The following is a 27,938-nucleotide window of genomic DNA, read 5'->3' as shown; positions in this document are numbered from 1 at the left end:
TCCTCCTTTAAGACAATTCTTGACCAAGCTTTTGATCAATGTCCTAATTTTTCCTTATGTGGTTCGATATCATATTTTGTTTTATAATTCCCCTGTGAAGAGCCTTAAGACATTTTATGAAAGTCACTGTATAAATACAGGTTGTTATTCAGAAGACGGGAAGGGAGGGAATTGGAAGCTGAAATGGTCAAATGAATCGCGTTGAGCTCAGCTAGATGAGATTCATGTTTATTTGTGCAACGATACAACTTGTGTAAAATGGGAAATTTAACATCTTGTTACAAGTTTAAGAAAAAGTGAAAAACGGAATTTATTACATTTGTTTCATAAAAATATCTTAAAGAACGGCAAAGCACTACAATTTAAAATTGATGATAATAAACCGTAACCATTTAGTGAGGCACAGTAGAGCTACACTGATCACCGACCGGATCCATGGATAAAGTTTCAACTTTCCTGTCGTTTGTTGATCAAATCTTCAAACTTCTGCAATGCAATAACATTTAAATAAGATTGCCGTAAGTGACTTAATCGCACAGTGTGAAACAGCATTTTCTGATTACCATAGAATTTACAGTGCAGAAGGAGGCGATCCAGCCAATCGAGTCTGCACCGACCCTTGGAAAGAGCACCCTACTTAAGCCCATGCCTCCACTCTATCCCCGTAACCTGATCTAACCTTTTGGACACTAAGGGGCAATTTGGCATGGCCAATCCACCTAACCTGCACATCTTTGGACTGTGGGAGGAAACCGGAGTAAACACATGCAGCCATGGGGAGAAAGTGCAGATTCCACATAGTCACCCGAGGCCGGATTTGAACCTGGAACCCTGGAGCAGCGAGGCAACACTGTGATCACTGTGCCATATAAAACTTCCTACAGCAAATTCCCTGCCCCAATTTAGAGTCAGAAATTACACGTGAAATCTTCCAATTACATATTTAAATTATTACAAGGCGAATAATTTTATCTCGGAAGAGCACATGGGTTTAGGTGGATTGGTGTTTAAAAGTGACAAAAATGGACTTCCGGTGACTGCCATGGAGTGAGTGGTCACATATTTGGCAGCTCCCGCTCATGGTGGTCTTTTTGTGGCCTTTACGCCGGTTTGTCGCAGGAATTTTGTCGGAAAAAGGTGCAGAAGTGAGAGAAGAGAGTGACCCCTAGTTTATAGAGCTGCGGTCCAGAAGTGCCCCGAAAAAACCGAACTGGTTGGTTGAGGCGAGTGAGGAGCGGACAACGCACGCAGAGATGGTGGATGTGCAGGGGCTGGCCCCATCGGCTCAGTGGTCGATGGACCAGTTGGTGAGCTTCCTGAATGAGAAGTTCATCCAACAGCAGAAGAAAAGTGAGGAGAACCTGGCACGGGCGGTGGACTCGATCAAGGCAGTGGTTGACCGTGTGGAGACGAGACTGGCGGCCCAGGGACAGGCGATCCAGAGGTTGGAGGAGCTGGCGGGGGAGCATGAGGAACGGTCCACCTCAATGGCAGCAGAGATTGGGCTGATGCATGACCAGCAGAAGCGACTGCTGGAGAAAGTGAAGGACCTGGAGAACCGTTCTCGGAGGCAGAACATCCGCATCGTGGGTCTGCCGGAGGGAATCGAAGGATCGGATGCGGGTGCGTATGTTGGGAAGATGATGGAGAAGCTGCTTGGGGAAGGTGCGTTTGACCGGCCGTTGAAGGTGGATCGGGCCCATAGGGCACTGATGCGCAAACCCCAGGTAAGCCACCGATGGCGATGGTGGTACGATTGCATTGGTTCCTGGACAAGGAACGCTTCAGAGGTGGGCCAGGCAGACGAGGCGATGCACTTGGGAAGGCGTTATGATTCGGTGTACCAAGACCTGGTAGCAGAGCTCGTGAATAGGAGGGCGAGCTTTAATAAGGTCAAGTCGACCCTGTACAAGAAGGGTGTTAAGTTTGGTTTACTGTACTCGGCTCGCCTGTGGGTGATCTGTGGGGGCCGGGAGCTGTACTTTGGCTCGGCGGAGGAGGCAGCAGTCTTCTAGAAGGAGAATGGACTGGCAGAGGAAGGAGGACCTTGAACTTTGATTGAGGAGAACTGTGAAAAACTTTGGTTTTTTGTTGTTTGGGTTTCTTTCGTTTTTCCCGTTTTTCCAGATCTGTTTGGGGTTAGACCTGTTTACAGTGCTTTGTTATGGGATATGGGGTGGGTCTCTGTGTTCGGACCTTGGGAGGGATTGTTTGTTTGTTTTTACTTCTTGCCTTTGTTTTGACTATTTGCACTAAGCGTAGAGGGGGGGGGGAATCAGTGAGGGGTAGGATGCTAGGCAACATGAGCGGAGGCTGCCAGGCTAGCTGGTCGGGCTAGAACATAGGACATACAGTGCAGAAGGAGGCCATTTGGCCCATTGAGACTTCACCGACCCACTTAAGCCCTCACTTCCACCCAATCCTCGTAACCCAAGAACCCCTCCTAACCTTTTTGGTCACTAAGGGCAATTTATCATGGCCAATCCACCTGCATGTTTTTGGACTGTGGGAGGAAACCGGAGCACCCGGAGGAAACCCAAGCAGATGCGGGGGAGAACGTGCAGACTCCGCGCAGACAGTGACCCAGCGGGGAATCGAACCTGGGACCCTGGCGCTGCGAAGCCACAGTGCTATCCACTTGTACTACCATGTTGCTAGTTCACAGAAGCAAAGTGGGGTGAGCTGAAGATCGATTTGGGGCGTGTGGGGGAGGGGGGGTTGGGGGGATTATACTGCTGACGGGAAGGGGACTTTCAAAGTGGAGGAGGAGAGTTGTTGATGGTAGTTGCCTGAGGGCGGACCAGGGGAGGTGTGGGGCATTGGCCGCAGAATGGCCTAGGAGAGGTTATGGTTGTTCGGCAAGGGAGGGGGGGGGAGCAGGGTTCCCCCGACCAGGCTGGTCACGTGAAAAATGTGGGGACTGAATGGGCCATCAAAAAGGTCCGTGTGTTCGCGCACTTGAGGCAAATGAAGGCTGATATGGCTATGTTGCAGGAGACACATCTGAAGGTGGTGGATCAGATTAGGTTAAGGAAGGGATGGGTTGGACTTTAAAACGAGGGGGGTGGCGATCTTGGTTAATAAGCGGGTGGCATTTGTGGTGGGGAATATGGAAGCGGATCGGGGAATAGATATGTTATGGTTAGTGGGAAGCTGCAGGGAATGGCCGTGGTATTGGTGAATATATATGCCCCGAACTGGGGTGATGTTGAGCTGTTAGACGGGTACTGTGGAAAATCCCGGACCAAGATTAAATCGACTGATTATGGGGGGAGATTTCAATATGGTCCTGGATCCAAGGCTGGACCGGTCGAGTTCTAGGTCTGGGAAGGTATCAGCTATGGAAAAGGAGCTTCGGGGGTTCATTCTGGATCTGGCGGGAGTGAATGATGTGTTTCGGGAGTTTTATAGTAAATTATATAAATCGGAATCCCCAGCCGGGGAGGAGGGTATGAAGCGATTTCATTGGGGGCTGGTGTTCCCGAGGATAGATGAGGAGGTGGTGGAGGACTTGGGAGCCCAAATTGAGCTTGGGGAGGTTATAGACTGGTTGGGGGCGATGCAATCGGGTAAAGCCGTGGGATAGTTTAATATGTTTTCTTAAACATATTCCCCATATATAAGTAGATATATTTTGCATTAATTTTGCACTTTGGTCAGATTAAGAGTAGATGGTGAAAAAAGACACTTGCTCATCAGAAGGTTTGAAATGGACTTGAGATAGGTGGCTGTGATGAAAACTGTGTCAGAGGATACGATGGTGTATTTCTATAGGTGCAAGTGTCCCAGGATCCTCCTTCTCCATGACTCAGAATTGCGGAAGACAGTGAGCCTGAAAGTCCAATTCGCTGCAATGGTGTTGAGAGAGGCGTGGTCCTTTAAAGAGAGGAAAAATACCATATTGAACGCTTTCTCAATTGTCATTAACATTGCAATATCTTTTGCTGAAAACATGCTGTAAAACTTGTAGTTTTTGTTTGAAAATTCATTTTTAATACACTTTTTCTATTTCTGAGCTCTAGTTATACCACAGTAAAATCAATGTTTTTTGTTGTTTGCTTTCAGGCGAGATCCCATTTTACTACCACTATCTTTCTTTTCCACTGATTTCAAACGGGGCAGTATGCAAAACAGGCTGCAAATTTGCTCACGCTCATTTTGCGTTAATACTCAAAGTCCCTACATTTTGTTTTCCTTCTGCTCTAATTATGAAGTCAATAAGTCAATGTTCAAGAGTGGTAAAGTCCTCCCAGGAATCACTGAACCGTTGGATTTGCCTTCCCTCTCCAAAGAGAAGCATCCAGCCTCCACTTTGGCAAGAGTTTATGATCTCATTATGTGGGGAATCAAGAGCACAAAGCATGGTCTGCCACCCCTCCAAGGTACAAAGAATTGCAATCACCGATTTAATAAACTTTGACAGAAGTAGTAATATGTAGCAGTGCTTTAAGTGTGGTGAGGACCCCTGACATTCTTCGATGGAAAGTTTACAACAGTCGAGTTGGAGGTCATTTGTAATTAAACCTAATCTCAGTAGGTATGCTTTAGTGACTGTAAACTGCTTTACAATGTGCTGAGGTTTGAAAAGTGCTATATCAATGCAAATCTTTCTTTTTCCTTGAAGAAGGAACGGAGGAGGATGACACCATGAATGACAGACATCAGTTATATGGCAAGATTGGAGAAGCTGAGATTGTTCTTACAAGCAGAGAAGGTTAAGGAGAGGACTGATAGAGGTGCTTAAAACTTAAAGGGGTTTTAATAAAGCAACTAGTCAGGGACTACGTTCTGGCAAATGGATCAGTAACCAAAGTTCATACAAAATTTGGGCTGGATATGTACTTGGAGATAACTAATTTGCATGTTTATGGGAGAAAAGCTGCGATGTGGAACTAAATCAGACAGCTCTTTCAAAATGCTGGGACAGGGACTGTGAGCTAAATTGCATTCCTTTGTGTGGTATGGGTTGATTTTTTTTTAAATAATAGAAACGCTCATGGGTTTGGGAACTGCTGGGGTGAAATTAAGACTGTTGGGAAACTGGTTTAACCTATCAATTTCCAGATTGGACTCTGGCGCGTTCGGCTGCCTGAGAGAAATCAGTTTAAGAGAGGTTGGATTGTTAGTTTCCATATGCTAATCGCGCAATTAAATTGACATCGACAGCAGTTTATTTGAACACAGCACTGATTTTAATCTGGGGTAAGAGTCAATGCAAGGAATCCCTCCAGATCCCTGGAGAGTGAGGCTCAAGCAATTATGACTCTCAGACTTAATTAATTTCAATGGTACTGAACTAGCCCCCGGCTGAGGCCAGCGGGAAGAAAGTGGTTAGAAGTGGCAGTTGGGGCAGAAGCCAAAAATCCAATGGCGCACCTAAGGTACAAGGTTAGCCAGGGGTGTGGGGTCATTACCAACTGATGTCAATGCCGTGAGGGGGAGCAAAGGCCAGAGCAGGCTGGGTCTGTGGATTCCTCGCAGAGTCAAAAGGAGCAGTCCTGCTTCCTCTGACCAACTGAAAACCCCAAAATTAGAAACAAAATACTCCTCCACCACTCTGCTCTCTTCTGCCTGCTTTTGATCACAGCTTTGGGACCATATGGACCTCCCAAATTTTGAAATTAAAATTGTGTGGCGCCAATTGCACTCATGAGGCCATGACGTCAGTATGTTTACAGGGGACCTACTGCCTGGTTAAGAAGCTGGAATCTATTGGATATGGGACACAATTTTGTCTCCCACCTTCATTTAGCAATCTAGCATCTCCATTTGCACAAGCAGGCTGGGTCACAATCGGGATTGTAGTATTACTTTTGAGCTCTCTGAAGACTCTTGTCACATGAAGGTACATGATCAAGTGAGCAACTGAAATAGCTAAAGAGGGTTCACTGACCAATCCCTGCAAGTGTTAGGAATTTTTCCGGTTCTCTAGGAATTGGAAAACCTGTGCCCAACTGCAAGAGTGATCTGAGACATGAAAGCCTAAAAGAAATGACTGAAAAATAGTATGGAAAGCCCAAGAATGTAATAGCTATACAACACAGTCGTGAAAAAAAAAATCACTTTTTAAAACTAGCAGAAGTTTTTTTCCTGTTTATCTAGACTCAATTAGTATTAACAACGTGTTCATTCTCAAAATCATGATTGTACGACATTAATGTTTGTACTCAAACTGAGTAAATTTGACAGATGAATACCTGGAAATTCATTCTAATTATTTCATCTTTAAAATAAAGCCCCAAGCAAGATCTCACAGCTTAAAGGAACATCACTTAACACATTATTGTCGGCGTTTAAATGGCCAACAACAGGGGCGTCATTCTCCGACCCCCCGCCAGGTCGGAGAATCGCCAGGGGCTGGCGTGAATCCCGCCCCCGCCGGTTGCCGAAGTCTCCGGCAGCGGATATTCGTCGGGGGCGGGAATCGCGCCGCGCCGGTTGGCGGGCCCCCCCGCTCGATTCTCCGGCCCGGATGGGCCGAAGTCCCGCCGATAAATTGCCTGTCCCGCCGGCGTGGATTAAACCACCTTTTGAACGGCGGGACAAGGGGGCGTGGGTGGGCTCCGGGGTCCTGGGAGGGGCGCGGGGCGATCTGGCCCCGGGGGGTGCCCCCACGGTGGCCTGGCCCGCGATCGGGGCCCACCGATCCGCGGGCGGGCCTGTGCCGTGGGGGGCACTCTTTCCCTTCCGCCTCTGCCACGGTCTCCACCATGGCGGAGGCGGAAGAGACTCCCTCCACTGCGCATGCGTGGGAAACCGTCAGCGGCTATTGACGCTCCCGCGCATGCGCCGCCCGGAGATGTCATTTCCGCGCCAGCTGGCGGGGCAACAAAGGCCGCTTCCGCCAGCTGGCGGGGCGGAAATTCCTCCGGCACCGGGCTAGCCCCTCAATGTTGGGGCTCGGCCCCCAAAGATGCGCGATGCCTGTCTGATTGGCACCGTTTTGGGCGCCAGTTGGCGGACATCGCGCCGTTTCAGGAGAATTTCGCCCCAGATCTTGAAAAAAGCATTACAATTTATGTTGAATTAATATACAGGGCTCATTTCTTTAAAATCAAAATGTTTGGTATTATTGTTTTTTTTTTTAATGAGCAAATTAAAAAGATCGCAGGTCAGTGATCAAAAACAATTTTTAAATTTTCAGTACATACCTAAAAACTCCTGCTTTACTAGTTCCTCTGTAAGGCACAGTACCTAAATCAAAAGTAACATTTTGTTTTTAGAAATAAATCATTTTCACTTAAAAAAGGACTGACCACATATAATGGCATAACTACCAAGATAAATTAATTGCAAAAATAATACTTTCATACTTCCCCCTGTATAGTGAAATGCTAAATAGGGGGAATATAAGCAACTGAGATGGAACTAGAAAGTAGGGTTATACAATTAAGCAGCTGAGAGCTGTGCGATTGCAATGCACTTACCACTCTTTGATGTGGTTGTTGTTTGTAAACATTAGGGTTTCGGCACTTAAGAGTCACTCATCCATCAAGGGAGATGAATGAATCAAGGCTGAAGCTGTTTTGTGGAATTTGTCAACCACAGCCAATACTAGATATTAATGAGTGGCTTGCAGTTAATGGCTCTCAGGGGTTTAAACGTAGGTCACAGCTCTTCTCCTTCTAAGAATGGACACGTGGAGCTTGCAGGTAAGTGGTATAGCTGTAATTATTTTTCACTGACACTGTCTGGACTGCTCTCTTGCTGGTATCTCTTTCTGGGGAGGGGAGCCTTTTAGTCAGTGGGTCCCTTTAGTTAGGGCTCTCTGTGGGGGTCCCTCTAGTTAGGGTGTCTCTGTGGGGGGGGTCCTTCAGTTAGGGGGTTCCGGGGGGGGGGGGGGTCTCCCTATTAAGGAGGACCCTGGGGGGGGGTCTCCCTATTAAAGGAGTCTCTTGGGGTGTTCAGTAGGGGAGGAGTGGGCAGGTAGCGTATTATCAGGGGAGGGGGGGGGAGATGGTGGCATTCAGGTGGACCTTGGGGGCAACTGCCTGAAGGAGTTATCCCTTGGCCCACCGGAAGATCCACCATGTCAGGCGCACGTTTGGTGAGACCTGCAGTACTCCCGCCCATGTGATTCCCGGCCCAGGGGACCGGGGAATCATGAAGGGCTGGAGAATAGAGTGCCAGATCCGCTAAATGGAGGCAAATGGGTCATTAAGACCCTCTCTTGGAGAGTCTTTTTTATATCCCAAAAGGGCTTTGCGCGCTTTTGGGCGGGCCTTGAACTTGGCCCCAATTAATTGGGCCATTTCCCAATTGTCCTTATCGATTTTCCTCTATTGAGGGGTGGGTTCCCTGGTTGCTGGGCGTGTCCAGGTGGCCATTGGTTTGGTTTGTTTTAGTCTGCTCTGTCTTAGCATTGTTTACCTCAATGTTGCCTTTTGATCCCGGGGATGGCTCATTAGTATGTAGATGGTTCTGCAGTACCGGTCCTGTCTGAGAGCTAAGGCGTTAATCAACAGACAGACCTTGCACCTGCTTGCTTTTTCGGTATTGTCCAATTTTCCCTGCATTCTTTGCAAGTGTCCATTTTGTAATCGGGACGTGGCCATCCCAGATGGCTACACACCCTCCTTGTGATCCTCAAAGCGAAGCGTGAAGGATCACACTACTGCGTCGTCTTTGTCCTCTGACCAAACGGGGCACATATAATCAGGCTCTACTCTGCCCTATCTTATGAAACACAATTTTACCTAAATCATTTTAAATACATACATTATCATAAAACTCAATGACATTAATGCATGCATTACAGAAAAATAAAAAACTGGAACCGCTAACTATCCTCAATAAACTATCCTAACTCAAACAATTCCAAAATAATCTACAACATTTTAAATGTACAAAATAGCAGCACACAAATTTCTCTGGCCTGGCAGTCAGACACAGAGGTTTACATTTCTTTATTTAACCAAAAACATAAACAAAAACGGATGCACTTTAATTCATGTCAAGGGGTTCGGGAGTTTGGTGAAATCCGAAAATAGGGGACCTAATCCTGTATACCAGGTTGCGAGAGCGGTAGGCTCTTTCTTTCGCCATTTCCTGACTCTAAGTGTCTGCACGATACTGCAAAGTATCGCCAGTACTAAGAGGGCTTCTACTACATACGATAGTGAGTACCAGGTGATAATCTTATCACACCAGGTCGGGGTATTGTTAGCTATCGCGGGACTAGCTATCTCGGGGTTCTGTATATTGCGGGGGTGGGAATCGTTCATGGCTTGTGTGGTAGGGGTCAGGGGGGTAGCATCCGCGCTCAACTGAAGGGATCCTGCTAAGATTCAGGTGAAAAAGATGGAGGTCGCCTTCATCTTTTCGTCTTTCTGTCTTCTTCTTTGTCTTCCTCTGGGGTTCCTGAGGTTCTGGAGTTCTGTGAACACAAGCATAATTTCTGTTATTATCTTGCTTAAGTTCTCGTATGCCTGTCTGTCTGTCCTTTTTTGCCAATTTACCTTTATAATTGGTCACCATCTGTGACTCCCTCATTTCTTATTAAACCAAATATTTGGGACAAGACATCCGAGAAAAATACTGACATAGTGCGAGCTGTCTCGCAGCCTGTGCGATTTACCATCCCAGTGTTTGAGGATGTAAATAGCATACGGAAGCAACCTAAGGGATGCCAAAAACCAAACAAAAGAATTTCGAACTGAAAGTTCCAAAATGGGGTGCGCATGGGCCGCGGCGGGTAAGAAATGGGTGGAATCCCCGGGTAGGACCGTGATCAATCCAGTTTGTGCTTTACCAGAGCGTAGCTGACCAGAGGGGGTCCTCAGGCAGGGCGGGGACCAGTGCCGTTTCTCCACTGCCTGAGCAACCGGCAAGAATGGGTAAGAATGTGGTCGTTGTGGGGGGCTGCCTCTCGTGATTGTATCAGGAGAGTAGCTATGAGTAGTGTTCTGTCGACAAACTAGTTCCTCTGAACGGTTGTCTGGGGACAAACTTGTTCCATTATCAGCCAGGGGGCTTTCAAGGAGTGGGGGCCGTGAAACAGTTTCAAGTTTACACACAACACTTAACATTAACACTGACGAACAAACATGGTGCAGGTTCCATCAGAAAGACACCGGGGGCGAGATTCTCCGACCCCCCGCCGGGTCGGAGAATCGTCGGGGGCTGGCGTGAATCCCGCCCCCACCGATTGCCGAATTCTCCACCACCGGATATTCGATGGGGGCGGAAATCGCGCCGCGCCGGTTGGCGGGCTCCCCCCCGCGATTCTCCGGCCCGTACGGGCCGAAGTCCCGCCGCTAAAATGCCTGTCCCGCCGGCGTAGATTAAACCACCTCTCTTACCAGCGGGACAAGGCGGCGCGGGCGGGCTCCGGGGTCCTGGGGGGGGTGGGCGCGGGGCGATCTGGCCCCAGGGGGTGCCCCCACGGTGGCCTGGCCCGCGACCGGGGCCCACCGATCCGCGGGCGGGCCTGTGCCGTGGGGGCACTCTTTCCCTTCCTCCTCCGCCACGGTCTCCACCATGGTGGAGGCGGAAGAGACTGCCTCCACTGCGCATGCGCGGGAATGCCGTCAGCGTCCGCTAACGCTCCCGCGCATGAGCCGCCCGGAGATGTCATTTCCGCGCCAGCTGGCAGGGCACCAAAGGCCTTTTCCGCCAGCTGGCGGGGCGGAAATTCGTCCGGCGCGGGCCTAGCCCCTTAAGGTTGGGGCTCGGCCCCCAAAGATGCGGAGCCGTTTTGGGCGCCAGTCGGTGGACATCGCGCCGTTTCCGGAGAACTTCGCCCCGTATCTCTCCATCGGTTCCTTTTTTTCCCCCATCATCTGGACACCTCACTGCTCAATAGCGAACAGGGTCACAAAGGGATTTGTGTGGTGGGAGTCAGACTCTAAGACATCATCTTCTCCCGGCTGCCAAACTCTTGACTGCAGTACTCGTGCTAAAGCTGCTTGGGGCGAATTGGGGTCCATCTCATCATTCCGGGTGAGCCTGAACGAATTGTCTCGGTGCCAGAATCGTGTGTCGAGGTTGGAGCTACTGAGGTTTCAATCCGTAATCGTCGGGCGGTGGGTCTGGGTCAGGGTCTTTGATATATGTAATCTTGAAGGGGTCAGTGGAATCATGCTCGGATTTGCTGGGAGTGGGGCCTGGTGCAGTGGCATAGTCATAACTTGGTATGCTGTGGCTGTCGTCATTGCCGTCGCTATCACTGTCGCTGTCGGTTGAAAGAAGGGAGAGGCGGAGTCGTGCCTCTGGGGGTGGAGTTGAAGTCGTGCCTGAGGGCGGGCTGGACTGGTTGGGGGAGGGTAGGAAAATGTCATCTGTGGGCGGGGCGTGCTCATCTGCTGCTGCGAGCAGGATGTGGTGTGTGTGGCTTTGCTGCGAGCCATAAGCCTTGAGCTGGTTTATGTGAAACCACGCAGACTTGTCATTGGGATATGTAATTTTGTATACTGAGGGGCTGCCTTTGTCCGAAATGGAGTATGGTCCGGAGAATTTAGGGGAAAGGAATTAACTGGGGTTGTATCGGGAAAGCATGACTTGCTGCCCTACTGCAAACTCAGTGGCGTGTACTGTTTTGTCGAAACAAGCCTTACTCTGTTTCTTCCTGGTTCCAAGTCTCACAGCTGCTGCGAGTTGGGCCGCCTTTATGTTCTCTAACAATTGTTGAACCGCATTTTCATGCGTGAGGGCTGTGACTGCGGGGCTGGCCAAATCCAGTCATGATAAATACTCAGTGCCTTTCATGGGGCGTCCGGTCATGAGGGTGTGGGGGGTGTATCCTGTGGACGTGGATACCGTGTTTCTTATAAACATTAAAGAAAATGGGAGAACTCAATCCCAGGTGCTGCTATTCTGCTGAACCATTTTCCTGAGGGTGGCCTCTAATGTTCTATTCATCCTCTACAATACCACTCGACTGGGGGTGGTATGCGATATGAAACTTTTGTTGAATGCCGAAAATCGTGAGGACGTTTTTCATTACACGTCCTGTGAAATGGGAGCCTTGATCAGACTCTATACTGTGGGGGAAGTCCCCATCTTGTAAAGATGTGGTGTGTTAATATTTTAGCCGTTATCTTTGCCATATTAGTTCGCGATGGAAAAGTTTCCACCCATTTTGTGAAGGTGTCTATGACCACCAACACATACTTACAACCATTTCTGCAAGGGAATAGGGGTCCTATATAGTCTATCTGTAGATTTGTCCAGGGTCCATTAACGGGGCGGGTATGACTAAGTTGAGCCTTTTTCGCATATCTGTCTGGATTGTTCTGGGCACAGATCAAGCAATTCTCTATGTAGTGGGTAACATCGGCTTTTAAATCAGGCCACCAGCAGAGCAGTCTGAGGTGGGCTAGGGTGGGTTCAATTCCTTGGTGTCCATGATTGTCATGGAACTGACAAATGATCTGGTTCTTGTCCTGGCTGGGAACTATATAAATGCCATCCTTTAAAATCACACCATCATGTGTGGTTATTGCATTCTTGTATTTATCATACGGGGCTGGGAAGGTACCCTTTAAAACTTCCCCGAGTTTCTCATCCTCTTTCTGTGCCTTCGCTAGATCCTGAATATTGGTCTGTGAGACCTGAACTGCGTGTACTGGGGTGCTTTCGGGAGGGGCGTTCCAAAAATAACCATGCCTGGAGCTTGCCTTCGCTAGGGCGTCTGCTTTAACGTTACCGGCGGGGGGGGGGGGGGGGGGGGGGGGGGGAGGAGGAGAACGGTGATAACTGCGAACCTTAATTATACCGTAATTTCTATCCTTCGCTGTCTCTAAGATATGGTGGAGTAATGGGGCTGAGGGTAGGGGTTTACCGTCCGCGGAAACAAATCCTCTCGTTTCCCACAGGGGTAGGAATTCCGTCAAACTATTACATACATACAAGCTGTCCGAATAGATGTCTGCTGGAGTCGGGAACGAGTCGGGGTGGTCTACAATATAAGCGATTGCTGCGAGCTCTGCTGCCTGCGAGCCTAAGTGTCCTGGCAACTTTAATGTAATCTCATCTAGGGCACATCCCTGCGCGTCCTCTACGTAAATACCTCAACCGGTGATTCTCTTTCCATTTAACACTGTGGAGGAGCCATCCACATAAATCTTCAGGGGTGCGCACGTGTCTGTGGGCTGGGGTCTCTGGGGTGTACTACCTGTTTTCCTGGGAGGTGTTTTGGGAATAAATGGGCCTGTGTTCTGTTTTGTGGTGATGATCTCACATTCATGAGGGGTGCCTGCACACTGCAAATTATCGGCAAGGTGTTGGTCTTGGGTCTTTTTACTGTGATGTCCCGTCCCTGTAAAAGGGTCCAACGGGCTGCTCGGATTTGGCTGACTGTGCCATCTTTAAGTCGGCCGTCTAACAATAGTTGTGTCGGGGTGTGTTCTGTGAGGATGGTGATGGGGTTGAGTCCTGTAATGTAGGCGAAGTATTGTACTGCCCAAAAAACTGTGAGCAGGTGCCTTTCACAGGCAGAAAATTCTTGCTCTACGGGGTCTAACACGCGTGAGGCGTAATTGGTCATGGCGTTCCTGGACGAGCACGGCCGAAAGGGTTCGGTCGGTGCTTGCAACTTCGATTGCGTATGGGGAAAGTGGATCTGGGACCTGTAGTGCGGGGGCTGTGCTGAGTGCTCATTTTAAAGTATCCACGGCATCCGTATGCTGTAGAAGCCATTCCCAAGCTGCTGCTCCTTGAGAAGTTCGGAAAGGGACGCTGCTTTAGTGGCGAAACCGTCAATATGGTTTTGGCAGCAGCCAACCAGTCCTAAAAATGACCGGAGGGCTGAGACATTGTGGGGAAGGGGCAACTTGACGATCGAGTCAACTCTCTTTTGCTCGATCTCGCGTTTACCATGATTGATCACTGTTCCCAAGTAAATCACTTTCTCTTTCAATATCTGGGCCTTCTTGGGATTGACTTTACAACCAATTTCTTTTAGGAGTCCTAGGAGTTCGGCGAGAAGCGAAATGTGCTCTCCCTTTGTGTCTGTCTGTAGTAACAAGTCGTCTACATACTGGACCAGACAATCGGGGCGGGATAATTTTGCTAATCCATTTGCCAGCTGTCGGTGGAAAATGGAGGGGGAGTTGTGGAAGCCTTGTGGAAGGCACGTCCACATGTACTGTTGCCCTTGGAATGTAAAGGTGAATTTGTACTGGCACGCTTTAGCCAATGGAATGGACCAAAAGCCATTACTAATGTCCCAAACCGAAAAATATTTTGACTGGAGTCCCTGTTTGAGCATGGTCTCGGGGCTCGTGGCCACAGTGGGGGCTGCTGCTGGGGTTACTTTGTTCAGTTCCCGGTAATCAATGGTCAGTCGCCATGATCCATCCGGTTTCCTGACGGGCCAAATTGGTGCACTGTTTGTGGAGGCTACTGATCTGAGTACGCCTTGATCCAACAAACTCTCTATTACTTTGCAGATTTCTCCCTCTGCTTCCTGGGGAAATCCGTACTGCTTCTGGGGTTTAGGGTCGGGACCTGTAATGTTCACAAAGCCAGCCAATTTGCCACAGTCATGCTTGTGCTGTGCAAATGCTGCTTTATGTTCCTGCAGGACTGCCCTAACCTGTTTGTCTGCACTGAGGGTCGAGGGTCGAACCAGAAGTCTCCTACTGAGCTAATCCTGTTTACATACTCTCCTACTGTGAGCGTGGCGGGGGCTCATGCTGCCTTTGCCATTTTACAGACACACTTGTTAAACTGGGTCAAAAGAAAGGTTATGGGAGCTCATGAAATCGATCCCAAGGACATGTTCTGCTGTCTGGGGCAGATCAACCAAAACTATGGGGTGCTTAGTTGTAATGTTACCTATTTGTATTGCTACAGGGGCTGTGATGTGTCGCTGTTGTAAATGGCCTGTAAAACCACTGAGTGTGATGGTGTCTGTTGTGGGCCATGTATCTCGCTGAAACATCGTGGAGGAATTGAGTGTGGTGCGGGACCTCCTGTGTCCCAAAAAATTCTACGGGGTGTCCCCGGACTTTGCCTGCTACTACAGGTCTAGCGGACTTGTCCCAAAAGGTGTCGCAGACCCAAGTTGGGAGCCCGAACACCGTCAGTCGGTGCCGTTCATGTCTGCATTCTCTGAACGGGCGCTAACACTATGGATCGGCTTTGCCCTATTCCTGTTTATGGTGCCTGTCTGTTGGTTTCTCTGCTGCTTTTGGGGCGCGTTGCGCTCTTGTGCAAAGTGTCCTAACTGTCCACAATTGTAACATTCTTGAACTTTGGGCTGGGGTAGGATGTTCCTGCCCTCATTTACCCATGCGGGGTTCTGGTGCGCTTTAACTGGATTCATGTCTGCCTGCTCTTCATCGGGTTTTATAAATGCGGTTTTGCCTTGGACTGATTGCTCCCAAGTGCGGGACAATCTCTTCAAAACCCATTTTTCATTGTGGGCCTCGTCTGAGGGGTCATAATTTGTGAAGCTTTCTGTCCTGCATCTGTCGCGTGAGAGACTAGGATTCGGGTCCATTTGGCCATATTATCTGGGGACAAATGGGCGCGGGCTAATTCTCCGAAAACTGCTGTGAAGTGTATCCACAAGCTTCCAGCAAACGCTGTGGGGTGCTCTGTTTTCTTTTGCCGACACTTGTTTCGGCCTTCTATGGGGTCTCCTCTGTAATAGCCGATCGCATCAAGGATCGCTGTGTGCATCTCTTGGAGTGTGCCTCCTCCTACATTCTGTGGGTCGGGATGGGCTGCCACGACTGAAGGGTCCAGGCTTAAAACTGTGAGCTTCACTTGCTCCTTCTCGTCCAGGCCATACATGGTTGCCTGCTGTTTGACTTTCGCGAAAAACTGGTGGGGGTCTGATGTGGGAAAGAACGGTGTAATTTTTCCGCACGCATGGTTAACGGGGTTGTATAAAGGAAATCTGCATTTCCTTCTGCTGTAGCCCCACGGTGTGTGGTTACAGGGTTCAGGTGGGGGTATTCTGCCTGTTCGGTTGGGGCACTTTCCTTTTCTGGGGTTTTTCCTGCGTACATGTCCCATGTACGTATCTATGGGCAGTCTCGTTCAATTCCTGCCAGTTGGGGCCGTTTTCCTGATCTAATTGTGGTCCAAATGTGCTTTGAAACCCATTTTGAGCGGAAAGCAGAGATTGCAATTCTGCAATTTGCTTCAGGTATTTTGCGTGGTCTACGGAGCTCTGCCTTTGTTCCGTTGTGGAAGTATGGAGCGCTCGTAGGGCTGCTTTCAGATCATTGCACTGTTTCTGCAATTTCTCAACTTGTTGCTCGGTCTCTTGTCTGGTGTGCCCACTTGGCATCATCCACCTCTCTGTCACTTGCTGCTAACTGCTCTCTTAAATCTCTTTTCTCCTTCTCTGCTTCGCTCACGTCTACCTCATTACTTCTGTCACTCTCCTCTATCTCTCTACGGAGAGTCCTAACGACCTCCTCTGTGCCTCGCAATTGTGCCAAACAGGACACGATTGCCATCGGCTTACAAGCTTTCCCCAAGCTCTTCTTGTGTATTTCTGACAGGTTTTCCCACCAAGTATGTCCTATACTCCCGGGACCTGTTTCGTCATTGGCGCAGAATTCACTCCAAAGGGGCTATCCTTTCCCTTTGAAATATTTCCTGATCTCATGTTCCCAAACGGGACACTGTCCTACTCTACTGGTCGCTGCGACCTCAAATTCTTGGGGGTTCATAAGGCATTGCCGTCATTGCCATTTTCTCTATCTAGGTTCTCTACTGAATTTGGAGCAGTGGGTGATAAAGTGGTGATGTAAACACGGGTACGGCTTACGCTAATTTCCGGCCTACAAAACTCCCGACAGTTTTACGCAACAAAATCTCTCAGGTGTACCTTATATCCCTGTTAGTACGCATGCATTAACACACTTCCGAATCTCGGAGGCTTGATCAGTACTGTTCTTACACTTGTGGTTTTTCTGTTTCCAATTGGATTCTCAATTCAAATTTGGGTTCTCTCGGAGTGGTTAGGTCACTTCTAAGTCGAGTCTCGTCAGATGTCACCAGTAAATGTTGTTAACTTGCTGTTGTCTCTTAATTTGGCTCTGTTTAATTACGTTTTCTCAAGAGTCGCCAGGTATCTTTCGACACCGCCACAAGGTTCAAAACCGAATACTGATCAAAGACTCGATACACCAGTTAGTAAGTTCAAAAGCAATGCTCATTTATTTACACACAGTCAAATTTACTCATGCATAAAACTCTACAACCTAAACTATCACTATTACTAAAAGCCTATACTTAGCTTCGGGTGCCCACTCAGTCAGAGGAACAATGGCCGTTGCTCGGTTCTGAGGCTGCTGGGTTGAGCTGTTTACAGAATAGCAACTAGGAGCGTCTATCTCGTAGCGTGCGTTGACTTGGAACTTACTTGGTCTGGTGTAGCTTTGATGGGTCTCTACTCGCTGAGAGCCTGGATGTGGGACTGTTGACGGATGAGGAGGTGTGCGGGCGGGTGCGGGGGTGCATTGAAAGATATTTTCTGAAAAGAAAGAATGTACAAAGCCATGGGGTTAAGGCCGGGGAGTGGGTCTAGGTAGAATGTTCTTTCAAAGAGCCAGTGCGGACTTGATGGGCTGAATGCCCTCCTTCTGTACTGTAAAAATTCTGTGATTCTTATTCAAAAAGATATTCATAGCATTTTCATAGAATTTACAGTGCAGAAGGAGGCCATTTGGCCCATCGAGTCTGCACCGGCTCTTGGAAAGAGCACCCTACCCAAGGTCCACACCTCCACCCTATCCCCATAACCCAGTAACCCCACCCAACACTAAGGGCAATTTTGGACACTATGGGCAATTTACCATGGCCAATCCACCTAACCCGCACATCTTTGGACTGTGGGAGGAAACCGGAGCACCCGGAGGAAACCCACGCACACACGGGGAGGATGTGCAGACTCCGCACAGACAGTGACCCAAGCCGGAATCGAACCTGGGACCCTGGAGCTGTGAAGCATTTGTGCTATCCACAATGCTACCGTGCTGCCCATATTCTTTACCAATGACAAAAGACTAGCATTAAGAACTGAACTCATGAATAGTTCATTAGTGGGATTTATGCCTCGCCTTATCTGGTGGCCTGTGCATTGCTAAATGAAGGCTGAAAAGTTAAGAGGAATAAAAGAGGAACTAGAGGTGTAAATAAGGAAATGGAAGGGAGGGAGAAACTCAGGAAAATTACCATCACCAAGGAAGTAGTACTGAGAAAATAGTTGGAGTTAGGGGCTGACAGATCCCTGGGTCCTGATGGACTTCATCCGAGGGTCTTAAAAGAAATGCCGAGTAAGATAGTTGATCCATTGGTTTTAATTTTCCAAATCTCCCTAGATTCGAGGAAGATTCCACTCAATTGGAAGACAGCAAATGCAATTCCATTGTTCAACAAAAGAGAGAAACAGAAAACAGAAATCTACAGGCTAATTGGCTTAATGTCTGTTGCAGGGAAAATGTTGGAAGCTATTATTAAACGAGTTACAGCAGGGCACTCGGATAAGCTCAAAGTAATCAGGCAGAGTCAACATGGTTTTACGGAAGGGAAATCATGTTTAACAAACTTTTTGGACTTCTTTGAGGAAGGAGCATGTGCTGTGAGTAAAGGGGAAGTGGTGGATGCACTGTACTTAGATATCCAGAAGGCTTCGCAAAACTGCCCCATCAAAGATTATTGCAGAAAATAAAAGCTTCATGTTATATCGGCATGGACAGAAAATTATGGACCAATATGTTGAGGAACCAACTTGAGAATAGGCCATCCTAGACTGGGTATTGTGCAATGAGAAAGGGATAATTGGTCATCCAGGGTCGGGGATGTCTCGGATCGAGTCTACAGGATTCTTAAGGGGGAGGGGGAGCAATCAGAAGTTCATAGAATTTACAGTGCAGAAGGCCATTCGGCCCATCAAATCTGCACCAGCTCTTGGAAAGAGCACCCTACCCAAGGAAAGAGCACCTCCACCCTATCCCCATAACCCAGTAACCCCACCTAATCCCCATAACCCAGTAACCCCACCCAACACTAAGGGCAATTTTTGGACACTATGGGCAATTTAGCATGGCCAATCCACCTAACCCGCACATCTTTGGACTGTGGGAGGAAACCAGAGCACCCGGAGGAAACTCACGCACACATGTGGAGAACGTGCAGACTCCGCACAGACAGTGACCCAAGCCGGGAATCGAACCTGGGACCATGGAGCTGTGAAGCAATTGTGCTATCCACAATGCTACCCTGCTGCCCTCAAGTTGTGGTGCACATAGGCACCAACGACATAGCTTAAAAAAAGGGATGAGAGTCTAAAAAGTGATTTTAGGGAGTCAGGTTGGAAGCTAAAGAGCAGGACAAGCAGATCTCAGGATTGCTACCGGGGCCACGTGCAAGTGAGGCAAGGAACAGAGAGCGAGTACAGCTGAACACGTGGCTACTGGGCTGGTGCAGGAGGGAAAGCTTCAGATATATGGATCATTGGGCTATCTTCTGGGGAAGGTGGGACCTGTACATGAAGGACGGATTTCACCTAAACTGGAGGGGCACCAATATCCTGGGTGGGAGGTTTGCTAGAGCTCTTCGGGAGGGTTTAAACTAGTTTGGCAGGGGGATGGGAACCAGAGCTATGGATCAGAGGATAGGGTAGTTGTTGAACAGGCAGAAATAATATGCAGCAAGTCTGTGAGGAAGGATAGACAGTTGATAGGGCAAAGTTGCACTCAGTGGAATGGGTTAAAGTGAGTCTGTTTCAATGCAAGGAGTGTCAGGAATAAGGGAGATGAACTTAGAGCATGGATCAGTACTTGGAACTACGATGTTGTGGCTATTACGGAGATATGGATTTCACAGGGGCAGGAATGGTTATTAGATGTTCCGGGGTTTAGATGTTTTAAGAAGAATAGGGAGGAAGGTAAAAGAGGAGGGGGAGTGGCACTGTTAATTAGGGAGTGCACCACAGCTGCAGAAAAGGAGGTAGTTGAGGAGGGTTTGTCTACTGAGTCAGTATGGGTGTAAGTCAGAAACAAGAAAGGAGCAGTCACTTTATTGGGAGTTTTCTATAGACCCCCCAACAGCAGCAGAGAGATAGAGGAACAGATTGGGCGTCAGATCTTGGAAAAGTGCAGAAGTAACAGAGTTGTTGTCATGGGTGACTTCAACTTCCCTCATATTGACTGGAACCTCCTTAGTGCAAATGGTTTGGATGGAGCCGGTTTTGTCAGGTGTGTACAGGAAGGATTCCTGACTCAATATGTAGATAGGCTGACGAGGGGGGAGGCCACATTGGACTTGGTGCCTGGCAACGAACCAGGCCAGGTGTCAGATGTCGCGGTGGGAGAGCATTTTGGTGACAGTGACCACAACTCCTTGACCTTTACCATGGTCATGGAGAGGGATAGGAACACACAGAATGGGAAGTTATTTAATTGGGGGAGGGGAAATTATACTGCTATTAGACAGGAGCTGAGGAGCATAAAGTGGGAACAATTGTTCTTGGGGAAATACACAACAGTAATGTGGGGATTGTTTAAGGAGCACATGCTGCGAGTGCTGAATTGTTTTGTCCCACTGAGACGAGGAAGGAATGGTAAGGTAAAGGAGCCTTGGATGACAAGAGTAGTGGAGCTTCTAGTCAAGAGGAAGAAGGAAGCTTACTTAAGGTTGAGGAAGCAAGGATCTGTCTCGGCTCTAGAGGGTTACAAGGTAGCCAGGAAGGAACTCAAAAATGAACTGAGGAGAGCTAGAAGGGGGCATGAAAAAGCCCTGGCGGGAAGGATTAGGGAAAACCCCAAGGCGTTTTACACTTATGTGAGAAATAAGAGGATGATCAGAGTGAGAGTAGGGCCGATCAGGGATAGTGGAGGGAACTTGTGCCTCGAGTCTGACGAAATGGGGGAGGCCCTAAATGAATACTTTGCTTCAGTATACACTAGAAAGAGGGACCTTGTTGCCCATGAGAACAGTGTGAACCAGGTTAATAGACTCAAACAGGTTGATATTAAGAAGGAGGATATGCTGGAAATTTTGAAAAGCATCAGGATAGATAAGATCCCCTGGGCCTGACGGGATATACCCAAGGTTACTACGGGAAGCGAGGGAGGAGATTGCTGTGCCGCTGGCGATGATCTTTGCGTCCTCACTCTCCACTGGAGTAGTACCGGGTGATTGGAAAGAGGCGAATGTTGTTCCCCTATTCAAGAAAGGGAATAGGGAAATCCCTGGGAATTACAGACCCATCAGTCTTACGTCTGTGGTGAGCAAAATATTGGAAAGGATTCTGAGACCTTAGTTTGATTAAAGATAGTCAGCATGGCTTTGTAAGGGGCAGGTCATGCCCCACAAGCCTCATTGAATTCTTTGAGGATGTGACGAGACACATTGATGAAGGTCGGGCAGTGGATGTGGTATATATGGATTTCAGTAAGGCAATTGATAAGGTTCCCCATGGTAGGCTCATTCAGAAAGTTAGGGGGCATGGGATACAGGGAAATTTGGCTGTCTGGATACAGAATTGGCTGGCCGAAAGAAGACAGCGAGTGGTAGTGGATGAAAAGTATTCCGCCTGGAGGTCGGTGACCAGTAGTGCCCGCAAGGACCTGTTCTGTGACCTCTGCTCTTTGTGTTTTTTTATAAATGACTTGGATGAGAAGGTGGAAGGGTGGGTTAGTAAGTTTGCCGATGACATGAAGATTGGTGGAGTTGCAGATAGTGTTGAGTTTTGTTGCAGGTTACAACAGGATATTGACAGGATGCAGAGCTGGGCTGAGAAGTGGCAGATGTAGTTCAACCTTGATAAATGTGAAGTGATTCATTTTGGAAGGCTGAATTTGAATGCTGAATACAGGGTTAAAGGCAGGATTCTTGGTAGTGTGGAGGAACAGAGGGATCTTGGGGCCCAAGTACGTAGATCCCTCAAAGTTGCCACCCAGGTTGATAGGGTTGTTAAGAAGGCGTATGGTGTGTTGGCTTTCATTAACAGGGGGATTGAGTTTAAGAGCCGCGAGGTTTTGCTGCAGCTTTATAAACCTCTAGTTAGACCACACTTGAAATACTGTGTCCAGTTCTGGTCGCTTCATTATAGGAAGGATGTGGATGCTTTGGAGAGGGTACAGAGGAGATTTACCAGGATGCTGCCTGGGCTGGAGGGCATGTCTTATGAAGAAAGGTTAAGGGAGCGAGGGCTTTTCTCACTGGAGCGAAGAAGGCAGAGAGGTGACTTGATAAGAGGTGTACAAGGTGGTGAGAGGCATAGATAGAGTGGATGGCCAGAGACTTTTCCCCAGGGTGGAAATGGCTGTCACGAGGGGACATAATTTTCAGGTGATTGGAGGAAGGTATCAGGGAGATGTCAGAGGTAGGTTCTTTACACAGAGAGTGGTGGGTGTGTGAAATGCACTGCCAGCAGGGATGGTGGAATCAGAGTCATCAGGGTCATTTAAGCGACTCTTAGACAGGCACATGGACAGCAGTAAATTAAAGGGGTGTAGGTTAGGTTGATCTTAGATTAGGATAAATGGTCAGCACAACATCGTGGGCTGAAGGGCCTGTATTGTGCTATACTGTTCTATGTTCTATCTAGTTGTGCGAGGCCCCTTGGGGATGAGCGATTATAATATGAAAGAATTCTTCATCAAGATGGAGCGTGAAGTAGTTGATTCTGAGACTAGGGTCCTGAGTCTAAATAAAGCAATCTATGATGACATGAGGTGCAAATTTGCTATGATTGATTGAAGAACAGTACTTAAATGGATGACAGTGGATAGCAATGGCAAACATTGAAAGAGCGCATTGGTGAACTGCAACAGTTAATTCCTGTCTGGCACAAAAATAAAACAGGAAAGGTGGCTAAACCATGGCTTACAAAGGAAAGCAGAGATAGTTTTAGATCCAACGAAGAGGCATACAAATTGGCCAGTAAAAATAGCAGAACATGAGGATTGGGAGCAGTTTAGAATTCAGCAAAGGAGGACAAAGGGATTGATAAAGAAGGGGAAAATAGAGTACGAGAGTAAACATAGAAACTGACTGCAAAAGCTTCTCTAGGTATGTGAAGAGAAAAAGGTGAAGACGACAAATGTTGGTCCCTTACAGTCAGAAAAAGGAGAATTTATAATGGGAACAAAGAAATGGTTGACCAACTAAATGTATACTTTAGTTCTGTCTTCACAAAGCAGGACACAAATAATGTAGCAGGAATGTTGCGGAACACGGGGTTTAGTGAGAGGGAGGAACTGAAGGAAATCAGTAGTGGAGAAATTACGTTGGGAAAATTGGTGGGATTGAAGGCTGATACATCCTGAGCGCCTGATAATCTACATTCCAGAGTACTTAAGGAAGTGGATGCATTTGTGGTCATCTTCCAAGATTCTATAGACTCTGGGACAGTTCCTACAGATTGGAGGGTAGCTAATGTAACCCCACTATTTAAAAAGGGAGGTAGAGAGAAAACAGGGAATTATGGACCAGTCAGCCTGACATAGGTGGTGGAAAAACTGCTAGAGTGCATTATAAATGATTTAATAGCAGAGCAGTGGAAAACAGTGCAGGATCGGACAGTCAGCATGGATTTACAAAAGGCAAATCATGCTTGACAAATCTGCTGGAATTCTTCAAGGATGTAACTAGTAGAGTTGATGAGGGAGAGCCAGTGGATGAGGTTTATTTGGACGCTCAGAAGGCTTTCGACAAACTTCCACATAAGAGATTAGCGAGTAAAAGTAAACTGGTATGGGATTGGGGGCAGTCTATTGAGATTAATAGGAAACTGGTTGGCAGACAGGAAACAAAGAGTAGGAATAAATAGATATTTTTCCAAATGGCAGGCAGTGACTAATGGGGTACTGCAGGGATCAGCAATGGGACCCCAGCTATTCACAATATATATTAATGATTAGATGAGGGAACTAAATGCAATATCTCAAAATTTGCAGAAGACATAAAGCTGGGTGGGTAAGCTGTGAGACGGAAATTTGGACAAGTTGAGTGAGTGGGAAAATGCTGGCAGATTCAATATAATGTGGATAAATGCGAGGTTATCCATTTTGGCAGAAAAACAGGAAGGCAGATTATTATTTGAATGGCTATAGATCGAGAGTGTGGTATGTGCAATGAGATGTCCTTGTATGCCAGTCACTGAAAGGAAGCATGCATGTAAAGCAGACGGTAAAGAAGGCAAATGGTATGCTGGCATTCATAGCAAGAGGATTCAGAACAGGAGCAGGGATATCTTGCTGCAATTATACAGGGCCTTAATGAAGCCACACTTGGAATATTGTAAGCCATTTTGGACACCTTATCCGAGGAAGGATGTTCTTGCTATAGAGGGAGTACAGCAAAGGTTTATAAAATTGATTCCTGGGATGGACTGACATATGAGAGATTGAGTCGGTTCGGATTATATTCCCTGGAGTTCAGAAGAATGAGGGGAATCTCATAGAAGCCTATAAAATTCGAACAGGACTAGACAGGATAGATGCATGAAGGATGTTCCCAATGGCGGTGGTGTGCAGAACCAGGGATCAAAGTCTGAGAAAATGGGGTAGACCATTGAGGATAGAGATGAGGAGAAATGTCTTCTTCAGACAGTGGCGAGCCTGTGAAATTATCTTCCAGAGAAAGCAGTTGAAGCCAAACCATTGTATGTTTTCAAGGAGTTAGATATAGTTCTTGGGCAAAAGGATCAAAGGATATGGGGAAAGTGGAAACAGGCTGCTGAGTTGGATCAACCATGATCATAATGAATGGCAGAGCAGGCTCAAAGGTCCAAATGGCCTATTCCTGGACGTGATTTAAAGCCCCAAAACAGAGTCCCATTATGGCCGTGAACAAGGGGTGTTTCTCGGTGTCTGCAGCGCCGAGAACAACTCCGCTATCAAACGAGGAATGTTCCACCAAGGCTGCGCTGCTCGCCAGTGCAGGAAGAGATCTCTCAACCCCCCAGTGGCCTCTGGACACCCCAACTTACCTAGGGTATCCTCGAGTACCCCCTCCTCACCCCACCTCATAAGGGCAGGGCACCCCCGGGCCTGATCCCTGGTATGGGCAACCTGGCACCAAGCCTGACACCCTGGAAGTGCCCCTGTCACCATGGCAGTGCCCCTGCCTTGGTAGATCGCGTGAGGCATTACGAGCATTGTAAATCTTGTGAGATTTAACGGCCACATCACATCACCGAGATGGCGCGGTGAGCCCATTCTATGTGACACTGCCACCACCGCCTCACCCTATTTTATAAAATGATAATTGAAACTGTAACCCACATCTTCAAAAGGCTGTGAATGCTGGGTCCATTGAAATCTGCAAGACTGAGATCTATCAGTTTTTGCTAACAAGGATTTCAGGGATATAGAGCAGGCAGGCAAATGGAATTGAATCCACAGATGAGCTAGGATCTAATAGGCTAAATGCCATGCTCCTGTTTCTATTCTGTTTGTTAAATTCATCATTTTGGTTTGCTCAAAGGATGAATAGGTGTTAGTGAACTGACTAAATAGAACAGGTAACTATTCAAATACAAAGAAAATGCAATTTGTACAACTTTTTAAATATTCGGCATTTAGAGGCAGCCAATTCAATTGTTTGGTCAGGCTGTAATTTGTTAAAATAGAAACTAGTTAAGATTCATGTGGAAAAGGAAATAATTAGCTCAAGACCTAGTGGTGTCAAACTAGATTTTTGACTAGTCTGACATTCATCCCTCTCATATTTCACATTCCTTCTCTTAGGACTGCTACCTTGGAATGAGTTTGTTCTTTTGATCTCCCAAAGCTAATCTCTGAAGCAGAGGATCAAAGGAATAGCTAAAAAACAATAATTCCAAGCAATAAGTATGAGATAGTGCTTTATAATGAGTTTCTGTTCTAATCACAGCTCAACCTGAATTGCATTATGAAACTGTGGACCTGGGAGTTAGTTACTCTAAAGTTCAAGGGAAACAGCTGCCATTTATCAGCAACACTTCTATGCTTGAAGCTTTTGGTCGATTCTACTATACGCCAGCCTCAATGAATATTGACAAATATAATCTAATATAGGAATATCTTTGTAACTATAATCTTTTTCACCCATTCATTGTATCTCCATGAGAGACTGCTGTCAAGTAAATTTCATACAGTCCAGAAATATGACACTCTTCCTCCTCAAAACCTTTGTCTTTCACTGTACGAGTTCCAGTAACACTGGCCTCAATGTCAGTGGTCCCAGGGTGCACTGACAATATAATTTGGCCAGCAAAGAAATAGAGAGAAATTGCCCAGGACCTGGAAGGCTCCTAGAAGGCTGTTCAAGAAAGGGAATAGGGAAATCCCTGGGAATTACAGACCCATCAGTATTACGTCGGTGGTGAGCAAAATACTGGAAAGAATTCTGAGAGACAGGATTTATGATTATTTAGAAAAACATCGTTTGATTAAAGATAGTCAGCATGGCTTTGTGAGGGGCAGGTCATTCCTCACAAGCCTCACTGAATTCTTTGAGGATGTGACGAGACACATTGATGAAGGTCGGGCAGTGGATGCAGTGTATATGGATTTCAGTAAGGCATTTGATAAGGTTCCCCATGGTAGGCTCATTCAGAAAGTTAGGGGGCATGGGATACAGGGAAATTTGGCTGTCTGGATACAGAATTGGCTGGCCGAAAGATAGCGAGTGGTAGTGGATGGAAAGTATTCCGCCTGGAGGTCGGTGACCAGAAGTGTCCCGCAGGGATTTGTTCTGGGACCTGTGCTCTTTGTGGTTTTTATAAATGACTTGGATGAGGAAGTGGAAGGGTGGGTTAGTAAATTTGCCGATGACACAAAACGTTGGTGGAGTTGTAGAGAGCGTCGACGGCTGTTGCAGGTCACAACAGGACATTGACAGGATGCAGAGCTGGGCTGAGAAGCAGCAGATGGAGTTCGACCTAGATAAATGTGAAGTGATTCATTTTGGAAGGTCGAATTTGAATGCTGAATACAGAGTTAAAGGCAGGATTCTTGGAAGTGTGGAGGAACAGAGGGATCTTGGGGTCCACTTACATGGATCCCTCAAAGTTGCCACCCAGGTTGATAGGGTTGTTAAGAAGGCGTATGGTGTGTTGGCTTTCATTACCAAGGGGATTGAGTTTAAGAGCTGCGAGGTTTTGCTGCAGCTTTATAAAACCCTGGTTAGACCACACTTGGAATGTTGTGTTCAGTTCTGGTCGCCTCATTATAGGAAGGATGTGGATGCTTTGGAGAGGGTGCAGAGGAGATTTACCAGGATGCTGCCTGGACTGGACGGCATGTCTTATTAAGAAAGTTTGAGGGAGCTAGGGCTTCTTTCACTGGACCAAAGAAGGAAGAGAGATGACTTGATAGAGGTGTACAAGGTGATGAGAGGCATGGATAGAGTGGACAGCCAGAGACTTTTCCCCAGAGTGGAAATGGCTGTCACGAGGGGACATAATTTTCAGGTGATTGAAGGAAGGTATAGGGGAGATTCAGAGGTCGGTTCTTTACACAGAGTGGTGGGTGCGTGGAATGCACTGCCAGCGGAGGTGGTGCAGTCAGAGTCCTCAGGGACATTTAAGCGATTCTTGGACAGGCACTTGGACAGCAGTAAGTTGAAGAGTTTTATGTTAGGTTGATCTTAGATTAGGATAAATAGTCGGCGCAACATTGTGAGCCGAAGGGCCTGTACTGTTCTATGTTCTATGAAACTCTAGCTTTGACTTTCTGTTGGGATCTGTTAGGGTGAAACCTCCATGTGCTGATCAAACACTGTTCAGGATCTTGGAGGAGATGGATCCCAAAAAAGAGAATTCCCACGCTGAGAATTTACTCGACTTCAGTCTCCCTAATACAAAGTGGCCCTTCTGCTGGGATGAGTAGAAGAACAGAAGAAATATGAGCTGGAAATGATCAATTTGCTCTTTTGAGCCTGTTCCACCATTCATAAGAATAATGGTAGATTGTCCACCTCGACTCCACATTCCCTCACTTGTCTTAATTCTATGCCTTCAATCCCTATCGAATATACTC

The 27,938-nt window shown here is 47.5% G+C and overlaps 1 protein-coding gene across 4 annotated transcripts in view; it reads right to left on the bottom strand.

Moving 5' to 3' along the window:
- Positions 1–212: 212 nt before the first annotated feature.
- rnf212 (ring finger protein 212) overlaps positions 213–27,938 on the bottom strand; it is a 117,738-nt gene continuing 90,012 nt past the window's right edge. For all 4 annotated transcript variants that reach the window (XM_072497554.1, XM_072497556.1, XM_072497555.1 and 1 more), the window contains 3 exons: positions 7,152–7,194; positions 3,693–3,876; positions 213–486 (listed from right to left, as the gene is read on the bottom strand). In XM_072497554.1, the coding sequence (XP_072353655.1) occupies positions 3,696–3,876; positions 7,152–7,194 (224 nt within the window). In that variant the 3' untranslated portion in view covers positions 213–486; positions 3,693–3,695. The remainder of the gene's footprint in view (positions 487–3,692; positions 3,877–7,151; positions 7,195–27,938) is intronic.

This window comes from Scyliorhinus torazame, chromosome 3, assembly GCF_047496885.1.
Source record: "Scyliorhinus torazame isolate Kashiwa2021f chromosome 3, sScyTor2.1, whole genome shotgun sequence".
In the NCBI taxonomy this organism is placed as follows: domain Eukaryota; kingdom Metazoa; phylum Chordata; class Chondrichthyes; order Carcharhiniformes; family Scyliorhinidae; genus Scyliorhinus; species Scyliorhinus torazame.
This window is presented reverse-complemented; position numbering and strand designations above follow the sequence as displayed.